Source organism: Cryptomeria japonica, chromosome 3 (genome assembly GCF_030272615.1).
Source record: "Cryptomeria japonica chromosome 3, Sugi_1.0, whole genome shotgun sequence".
In the NCBI taxonomy this organism is placed as follows: Eukaryota; Viridiplantae; Streptophyta; class Pinopsida; order Cupressales; family Cupressaceae; genus Cryptomeria; species Cryptomeria japonica.
Genome location: NC_081407.1, coordinates 655,912,988 through 655,923,958, shown reverse-complemented (window position 1 = coordinate 655,923,958; position 10,971 = coordinate 655,912,988). Strand labels below are relative to the sequence as shown.

The following is a 10,971-nucleotide window of genomic DNA, read 5'->3' as shown; positions in this document are numbered from 1 at the left end:
GACCTAGAGGTGTTTTTTTTTGTCATAACTTGGGCAAACAAAGTCGATTTTTGAAAAATATTATATCGCCGAAAATCTCTTTTAGAGCTCTATTAAGATCTGGAGGTGAGATTTGCTGATTTTTTAATTTTTTACCTAGTTTTTGCCGTCAAAGTCAAAGCTCTTTTCTACACTCCGGGAGCCATAACTTGGGCAAACAGACTCCTTTTTTGGCAAACAAATAGGTGTCAGAATGGTATTGGAGAGCCCTATTCAGATTTGGGGTCATTGTTCTAGAAATTTTACCAGGTACACAAGATATTGTTTGAAGTAATTTTTTTTGCTCTTGCCTTTCCTTCTGGCTTTCAGATTGTATTGGGGTTTGGTTTTTCATCTTGTGGGGGGTGTTATTTTCTACTTTCTGTAAATTACTTTAGAAAATCAAAACACCTAAAACTCAAACAACAAACCCCCTTCTGCATCCTTTGTCTAGTTTGAAAGATCACTTAGTTAAAAAACACAAGAGCAGGAGCAAGTACAGGTACAAGTACACATGGCAAATTCTTCAATTGAGCTTCTTACACCATAGAACTATCACATCTGGAAAGCTCGTATGACGAGGCTTCTCCGATCACAAGCGTTGTGGTCCTATTTGGATGAGGCTCAACCTCAGTTGCAGCGTCCTTTTGAGATTCTTTAGCACATGAATAAGATGGATGAGGCCATGGGTGTCATCTCCTTGCATGTTTTAGACAACTTGTTTTTTCACCTTGATGGTTTGCTCACTTCTCGAGCTATGTGGTCCAAATTTGACGATCTCTTTGGTACCATCAATGAGTTCAGAGCATTACAGATTGAGGCAGAGCTATCTTCCTTGTTACCTAAGTCCTTTCCTCACATTGAGGATTTTCTAAACAAGTTTAAAACCACCAGATCTATCCTCCATAGTTGTGGTAAAAATAAGACAAACACAGAGTGTATCTACCTGATTCTCTCTAAGCTTCGAGGTCCCTATCAAATATTTGCTTCTACATTTTATTCTACTATGGATGCCTTGGGTGCACGCTTCACCATGCCTACATTTGATGTGTTTTGTGATCGCTTGACTCGTGAGCAGGCTCACCTATCTCAGTTGGACACTTTCACAGTATCAAAGAACAAAGCATTGGTTGCACAAACATCTAAAGAGAACAAGAAGTAGAAACCAAAGCCTTAGAAGGATTCAGCTGGCAGTGAGAGTTCCTCCAAGCCACTACCTAAGTCTGATTATAAATCGAAGTCCTATCCCAAACAAGAGAAATTTTCTAAGTCTGCTAAGTCTTCTTCCAAGACTAAGAAGAAGTCAAATGAACTTTGCAGTTTTTGTGGCAAGGAAGGACATCCAGTTTCTCGATGTTGGAAACGATTAGAGGCTTTGGAGGAAGCCATGCAACAACATCATATTTCTTCTCCTTAGTCTCCCTCTTCCTCTTCTACAAGGAAAGGACATACTCTTTGTGCACGAGCTATTACTTTTGCATCCACTTGGATTATCGATTCAGGGGTTTCTCACCAGATGACACACTCGCAGTAGCTTGTTACCTTACTTGCTCACAGTGATACTTTACAGATTGCAGTTGGTGACTCAACACAAATTTTAGTTTCAGGTTCAGGTACTATTCCATTGATAGGTGGTTCTATTCAGGATGTTCTTTTGGTTCCTGATATTTCGACAAATCTCCTCTGTGTTTATCAGATTTGTCATTCCGGCTCTAGCAAAACAGTTGAGTTCTCACCACATGATGTGGTTATTAGAGAGCTCCATGATCCCAATTTGGTTGTGGCTACTGGTAGTGTTGATCCTGATTCTTGGTTATATAGGTTTGATGGCTTTGAGAGTCTAGATGGTTCATGTGTTTCTCTTGTAGCACTTGCAGATTCAGTGAGAATACTTTGGTATGAGCGTTTTGGCCATGTCAATTACAGATACTTACAACAGATGAGCACACAGGCACTTGTGAATGGGCTCCCTTAGATATCCTGTACTGATGGTGTATGTCGAGGTTGTGCACTTGGAAAAAATCACCGAGATCCCTTTCCTACAGGTAGAGCCACATGTGCTAAGGGACCCTTGGATTTGGTACATAGTGATCTTATGTCATTTCCGACTCCATTTTTTTCAGGGTCTAAGTATGTGCTCACATTCATTGATGACTTCTCTAGACGTACATGGGTGTACTTTCTTAAGTACAAGTCTGATGTCTTTGATTCATTTCGAGTCTTTAAGACATTTGTAGAGAAGCAATCTAGTCTTTCTATCCAAAAAATACACACAGATAATGGGAGAGAATATGCGAATCAGGCTTTTACAGGTTTCTGCATAGAGCATGGTTTGCAACATCAATTATCAGTTCCTCACACTCCTGAGCAGAATGGTGTTGCCGAGCAAAATAACAAAACACTATGGGAGATGGCCAATTGTATGCTTCAATCACGTTCTATGCAACCTTCTTTTTGGGCTGAGGCAGTTAATTGTGCCACTTATATTCAGAATTGGATGCCTCATAAGGCGTTGCGCCGAATGAATCCTGAGGAGGCTTGGTCCCATGTCAAGCCTGATGTTTCATCATTCCGAGTTTTTGGTAGTGAGGCTTGGGCATTATTCTAGATTCTCAAAGAAAATCCATGGAGAGGAAGAGTCGACCACTCATATTTGTTGGCTATTGTGAGGATGCTAAGGCATACAAGTTGTTTGATCCTGATTCCCGAGAGTTCCTGTTTAGGCGAGATGTCCAGTTTGATGAGCGCCTTCCTCAGATGGATTATCCATCACTAACTTCTCCCTCACTACCTCCTCCTCCCTCTTCATCTTTTGAGGATTCCTTATTCCTTGAGGATTATGCAGATGATGGTCCGCCATCTCCACCACCCCCACCACCCGCAACTCAGCCTTTGCCCAAGTGGGCCTGGTTTACAGTTGATGCCGTTGGTTCTATGGTAGGTGATCCTTCAGACTCTCATCATACTTGTGCACAAACATCTGGTTTTAGTCTTCTAAGTTATGCCATTTCAGATAATAATTTTTTTTCAAAGGCGACAGGTCACCTAGAGTAGGATATGGCCATGGATGAGGAGTATTCTTCTTTGATGAAGAATCATATTTGGGATCTTTGTACTCTTCCGAAAGGAAGAAAGTTGGTTCGGTGCAAGTGGGTGTACCGTACCAAGTATGTTGCAGACGGTTCTATTAATAAGTATATGGCTCATCTTGTTGTGAAGGGGTTTTCTTAGATGGAGGGTATTGATTACTTCGAGACCTTTTCTCCTATCGCCAAGATGAATTCTATTCGCTTTGTACTTCTACTTTCAACTTCACAGGGATGGACAGTTTTTCAGATGGATGTGAAGAGTACCTTCTTGCATGGAGACTTTCATGAGGAGATCTATATGGAGCAGCCTCAAGGATTTGTGCAGGATTCCTCTTCGGTTTGCAGACTTCAACATTCATTATATGGTCTCAAACAGGGCCCTCAAGCCTAGTATGAGAAGATGGAATCTTTCTTGCTCTCCACACTCTTCACCTGTTGTCATTCCAATCCCATAATTTATATTCAGCGTCAGGGGGATGATATAGTTATCCTTGTGCTATATGTTGATGATCTCATCATTACCGGTAGCTCGTCCTCCTTGATTCAGGATATTAAGAGAGCTTTGATGGAGCAGTTTGAGATGACAAATCTCGGCCTTCTGCACTATTTTTTGGGCCTACAGGTTATCCAATCTTTCGATGGGATTTCCATACTTCAGTAGAAGTATGCTCTTGATATGCTTCACAGATTTGACATGCTTGCTTGCAAGCCTGCACCCACACCTTTTCAGTCAGGTGTTGTTTTGTATGCCACTTGTTCTACACCTTCTGTGGATCATACCTTATACATGAATTTGGTTGGCAATTTGTTGTACCTAACACATACACTCTCATATCTTTCCTTTGTTGTTGGTCTTGTCTCTAGGTTCTCTCATGATCTCCATGAGAGCCATTAGCAAGATGCCAAACGTATTTTGAGGTACATTCAGGGCACTACATAGTTTGACATTCACTATACTTCAAGATCCCCTCACATTGTTGGCTTCACTAACTCAGATTGGGCTGGTGATGCTCATGATCGGAAGTCTACTTTTGGCTTTGTTTTTTTTCTTGGTTTTAGCCCTATCACATGGTGTTGCAAAAAAAGGTCTGTTATTGCATTATCATCCATAGAGGCTGAGTACTGAGCAACGACGTTAGCTAGTCAGGAGGTTTTATGGCTTCGACAGTTGATGATTGAGTTTGGGTTCCCTCCTGATAGTCCCACTATTCTTTGGTGTGACAATCAAAGTGCCATTCACATTTCCCACAACCCAATGGAGCACCAAAGGACTAAACACATTGAGCTTCACATGCACTTCCTCAGATAGTTGATTCAAGATGGCTTTCTCATCTTGGAGTACATTATTACAAAAGAGCAGGTTGCTGACATCTTCACTAAACCTTTTACATCTCCGTGCTACCTTTAGTTGTGCTCTATGCTTGGGGTGAAAGAAGTTGTCATTGGGGGGTCTCATTGAGACCTTCCTTCATTTTTTTAGCATAATTTTCCATCTCTTTTTGGAGTAGATTTTTTTCCCACGTGGTTTTCTCTATTTCTCTGGTTCATAGAGATTTGGTTGTGATTGGGTACCTCATCAGGCCTTGTTGCCAGGACCCAAATTTGCTTTCATCATGTAGTTGCATTTTTGCTTCATGCATTTAGTTTTTTAGCTACTCCCTAAGTTCATCTTAAGGGGGGAGGGGGGTGTTAGAGTTATGATGTATTAGCTAATAATTATTTAATTAATTATTAGTCTATTATCCTCTACGCTTAAGCTAAACTTATGCATTTAATAATATGGTAGGTCTAATTATTAAATACACTTTATCCCTTTAGGGTTTCTTTAGGGTTGCATATTCTCCTTTTATAAGGATTGTATTGTACTTTTTATTTTATTCCCTCTCTAAATGACAATCTTTTTCTTCAAAGCCATTATTGTTTTTTTGCCTCCGTTCTTCTCTTGTGACAGGTATTTTGCTTGCAGGTGTCCTTGGGATTTTTGAAGTTGTATTTCTCAATTCTTCATAAACATACATATACATACATACATACATACAAGCACATATATGTTTGCCAATGCAAGTGTGTGCCTTCCAATAGACGCTAGAGCTTTGGCCATTTTCTAGGCAATGCTCATTTTTTAAGGCAACAGTTTGCTCTACTGAGGAAAGGCACTCTATCCAAGGATGCTAAACACGTTTTCTATCGATGCATTGTATAGTGACGGGGCTACGGTAAGGAAAGCCATGCATATATATATATTTGTATAGCTATATGTGTGCGTGTGTAGATGTTTTTTGTGGTGCTAGTGTTATCTATTCATTCATCATGGCCAAAAAAACAACTCTAAGGTTGAAAGTGCTAAAAGTTAATGTTTAAATGAGCTAATATTTAAATTTTGTGTCCTTATGTCAGGAATCAAAATTACCTTCAAATGTTCTTTAAAGTTATATTGTTAAAATAACTAAAGCATTTAGAATGTTTTATTTATTGGGAAAAAGAAAATCTCCTTCAAGGATATTTCCCACGTTAAAAGGATAAGTCAAAGCTAGATTCCTCTTTTACCAATGAGGAGGGAAATTAAATGGTAAATCAAAAGGAGAACGAGGGAGGCAAATTTTTAGTATGCATGAGAAGAATAAGGAGTTAAAGGTTCACTTTCCACGTTGAGTTCTTTATCATGTAGCCTCTTTTCATGTAGTGCTAATGTTAAGGTTTTGTAAAGAAATTTTTGGTTGCTATGCTAAGAAGGTCAAGTTTTCGTGTGTTTTAACATGCAAATCTAGAAGAAAGGCGGTTGAAGCTTCCTTATCTTTACAAAAGATTGGAACAACCACCGCAAACTAGGAAGCACAAAGGCACTTCCAGTTATGATTGAAGAAGGGGCTGATCAAACATCACATACAACAGTCTCAACGCAGTTGGACGTGAAGATATAATTCAATGAATATAAAGAGGGCATGAAAAGGGTTGTGTAGACACACAGGTCACTTTAGTTTTCTCATGCAAAGATAATATGTGTGCATCTCATCAAACAGGTCTTTCTCTTTCCCATAGCTTTTCTTTCTTTCTTCTTATGAAAAAACAAGGGTGTTTAGTTGCAAAAGAATCAAAATGGAATGATATCTTCATAGACGTCACTGCACTAAGATCTGTAGTTCCAAGAGTAGTCTTAGGAGGCATCAAATCTGCAACAAGACATGAGACAGTTAAAAGGCATTGAATATGTAATTTTAATTTCTTTAAGATATTGATACCTGACTGTCACAAATAGATATATTGTTGGCCTCTTTTGCATTGATCAAAATGTTAGAAAATAATGATGCTTTCATACCATGCAAAGATAACCAGCAGTTGTAGATGATGTCATTCAAGTTACGATAGCCATAACAGTAAAGAAGTCTTATGAAAAACAAGGGTTTCTAATTGAAAAAGAATCAAAATGGCATGATATCTTAGTTACCAGAAACGAGAAACGAGAAACGCAACCGCAACGGCAACGTGACGAGAAACGGAATATTTAAAGGTTGCGTATAAGAAACGTATATATATATATATATATATAAAACTATAAAAAATTATTTTACATAAATGAAATAGCATGGAGTTTTATATATATTTTCATTAAAAAACTTTATTTCACATAAATAAAAAATATGAAGTTAAAGTTTCTAAAATACAAAACAATAGATATATACGCATGCAAGTTTATTATAAAAATATATGTATATGCAATTTTTTATTATAAAATATTATTCTACATAATTGAAAGGCATGAATTTTTATATATAATTTCATTAAAAAACTTTATTTCACATAAATAAAAAATATGAAGTTAAAGTTTCTAAAATACAAAACAATATATATGCCCATGCAAGTTTATTATAAAAATTTATTCTACATAAATGAAAAAGCATGAGAGTTCTATATATAATTTCATTAAAAAAATTCATTCACATAATTAAAAATGTACGAAATTAAATTTTCTAAAATAAACAATCCATGCAAATTTATTATTAAAAATATATGTGTATGCAACTTTTTATTATAAAAATTTATTTTACATAAATAAAAAAGCATGCAAGTTATATATTTAGTTTCATTAAAAAAATTATTTCACATAAAAAAAAATATATGAAGTTAAAGTTTCTAAAATAAAAACATAATAAGAATATGTATATGTGCATGCAAGTTTCATTATAAAAAATTAATTTACATAAATAAAAAAAATGCAAGTTATACATGTACAAAACTTTATTTCACATAAATAAAATTGCATGAAGTTAAAGCTTGAAAAATACAAAACATAATAAAATAATGACCAAGAATATTATTAAATACTTTTAAATAATTTGAAATGATTTTTCAGTTCAAAAATGAAAATACAAGTATCATAATTGTTTGCAGTTACATAAATATAAAATATTGAAAGATATCATCAAAAGTTTGATGTTCAAGGAATGCTTCCGCTTGCTTCACCTATCTCCATTCCAGCTGCAAGTAAACTCTCCTCTACATTATCTTCAAGTACTTCTATTGGCAATTCATCATTTCCATCATCCATCAAGCCACCATAGTCCCACATCCTATGAGGCCCTGACTTATAATCAGTAGAAGCACGAGATAAAAGACGAAGATTTGAATGTATATACACAAGATCCTCTGCCATTTTGCTACCTAGCCTGTTACGCTTCACAGAATGGATGAAGGAATACTCACTCCAATTTCTTTCACATGTAGAAGAACTAGAGACCTATTCATGTAAAACAAAATTAAACAATATTAACATATTAAAATAAATTAATAATAAAATAAATCTATTATTCAACTATTATATGCCTAAACATGCAAAAATTTACCTGAGATAACACACGAATTGCAGTATTTCTGAGTTCTGGTGTTTTTGTTCGATAATTCTCCCAAAAGGCTTTGGGTTCCATATTCAATCGATCAAATGGAACATCTTTATGGGAAAAATTATCAACTCCGTCAATATATTTTGACAATTGATCCTTGATTTTAGTGCGGTCCTCTCTATTTGGATAAACTCTACCTAGATAGGCTTTCCATCCTGTCGAAACTTCATCATCCAACCATGGTTTTTTGTGAAACCATTTTGGATTAAGTAAAAATCCAACTGAATGAAGAGGCCTATGAAGCATCCTCCATCTATCTAAACTACAATTCCAAACAATATCATGTGTCTCTTGATCAAATGATGGTGCCCCAACAATAAATATATTTTTTAGCTTCTCTCTCATTTGATCTAGCTTCTCAAACACATCTCCCATGCATGGTTTATCATTATCAAAAAGACGAAGAACTTCAATAAGAGGCCAACAAAGTATAAGAAGATCACCTACTCGTTGCCAAAATAAAATTGACCCACTACCAATTATGAGATCAAAAATTTCATCACATGCTTGACTATTGGTACTTGGTCTATCTCTCCATCTCTCCCATTCAGTGGACACCACCATTTGCCTTAATGCTTGTTTTACCTTCACAATTCTATCAACCATGATAAAATTGGAAGCAAATCGTGTTTCTGCACATCTAAGTAGCTGCAAAGAAGCATGTTTTCTATATATAGCATGTGACATAGAATGATTTACAATAAAATGTTGTATTTTTTTTACATTTGAAACTACCTCACTAATCCAAGGAAGGCTATTATGCAGATCTTTAAGAAGCAAGTTCATGCAATGAACAACACATGGGGTCCAAAAAATGTTTGGAAATTCATTTGTGATCCTGTCTCCTGCCAAGGCATTGTTTGCAGCATTATCAGTGATAATTTGAACAACATTGTTTCTCCCTACCTGCTCAATTGCTTCACGGAAAAGACCTGCAATATATGTTGTATCTTTCACATGACCTGAAGTATCATGCGATTTCATAAACATTATACCCTTAGGTGAACAAACAAGAATATTAATCAATGGTCTACGTGCAATGTCAGTCCAACCATCTGAAACTATAGAAACACCTGTATATGACCAACTATCTCTAACATCTGTTAGCCTTTCTTCAATGTGTTTCTTCTCATCATCTAAAACAATAGTGCGAAGTTTTTCATAGCTTGGAGGCACATACCCTTTAGGCGCATTATTAACCATCCTCATAGCCTCTTTCCATAAAGGAGACCTAGCTATGTTGAATGGCATTCCACAACCGAAGAAAAGTCTCCCAATAGCAGCATCTACATTCTTTCTGTCAATGGCATCAAACATTCTTCCAATTTGAGATTCATGAACGGAGGTAGAAGAAGATGAAAATGGTGGCATCCCTGGGTGAGAATCTTTTGATTGTTCCTCAGTAGGTTTTAAAGACTCTACAAAATTAAACTCTCTAATCAAGTCAGATCATTGTCCTTTTGGAATATGTTTACAAATGAATATTTGTTCTTTCTTACCAACTCCTAACAAATGATACCGAACTCGTTGGATTGAACTAGACTTGTTTGTCTTGCAATGTAGGCACTTCCATTGCCTACTTCTGCCATAATTTCCTCTTGAATAATCCCCAATTATTGTGACAAGCTTCCACAACTTTTTCTCAAATTCCCTTTTTGCTTTGTTATATTCTGTGGGTTTTGTGGATTGACTCTCTAATTCGACCATGGGAGGATTTGAAGAAGCATCATCCATTTTTCCTCAAATTCTGTTTACAAGTATAACAAATCAATTCAAATTCTAATATTTATTTTATAGCAATAAAAACAAGATTGATAAACTAATGGAAGGAAGAAAATAACACACCTGATTCGCAACACCAAAACTTAACTCTCTTCTTGAAAATATTTCAATCAATTTGTGAATTATAATCTTTGTTTCAATCCTTTTATAAGAAATTTTAAGAAACTATATATAGATATACTTATATTTAGTAGCTTCAACTATACATATAAAAAAAAATTACTCATAGTTATCTACATATTTTAAAAAATAAAAAATAAAAAAAAATATTTTTTATATTTTAATTTTAAATATAACTTATAATTAAAAATCTAAAATAATAATATAAAAGCTTATATATTCCAAAAAAAATATTAAATTTATTTTACTTATAAAATTATCAATATTATAAATTATTTAATAAAAATTATATATTTTATTAAAACATAAATAAATAAAATTAAAATTAATTTTAAAATTTTAAAATTTTAAATAATAAAACTAATTTTAATCAAAAAATAATTTTATAAATAAATGTTAATTTAAAAAAAAAATATTTAAATCATTAAATAGTTTATATAGCACAAACTTTTTCTAAAAATTTCAAAAAAAAATCTAAATTAATGTTAAAAACTAAATATAATCAAATTCACCTTGATATTCTGAAACATTAGTGAAAGATAAACATAAATTATATTAAGATATTACATTGCATGAACAGTAGATATTTATATTAGGAGATAAATTATCTAGATATTGCATTGCATGAATTGTAGATAATTATATTGAAATATTTTGCATAGGGCTGTATAATTAATGTTAGTTAAAGTTATATATTTAATGTAACTAACATGACATAGAAAACTATAATCTACATCTACTAGTTAATCTAAAGTTAAGCCATGAAACATGCAATTTCACATGCCAAAAAAAATCAGTGTGTCAATGTTAAATCAATAAAAAACAATTACTTTACTGTCAAATCTGTTTAAAACATTTACTTTACTATAAAAACCTGTTAAAAACAATTACTTTACCATTTAAAACATTTACTTTACTTTAAAAACAATTACTTTACCCCGCTTATAATGGAAAACAATTATTTGACTGACAAATCAAAACAATGGAAAACGTATTACAAACGCTGCAGTTTCGGCCGTTAGAGACGCGAAACGCGTTTCTCCCGTTGAAACGCGAAACGACGG

The 10,971-nt window shown here is 34.5% G+C and overlaps 1 protein-coding gene across 1 annotated transcript; it reads right to left on the bottom strand.

Annotated features, from left to right (window-relative positions):
• Positions 1-7,542: 7,542 nt before the first annotated feature.
• On the bottom strand, positions 7,543-9,739 carry LOC131855961 (uncharacterized). Its single transcript, XM_059217609.1, has 3 exons — positions 9,505-9,739; positions 7,949-9,423; positions 7,543-7,842 (listed from the first exon to the last, which is right to left on the bottom strand). Exons 1-3 carry the CDS (start codon positions 9,737-9,739, stop codon positions 7,543-7,545), a joined length of 2,010 nt encoding a protein of 669 aa, XP_059073592.1.
• Positions 9,740-10,971: the final 1,232 nt, after the last annotated feature.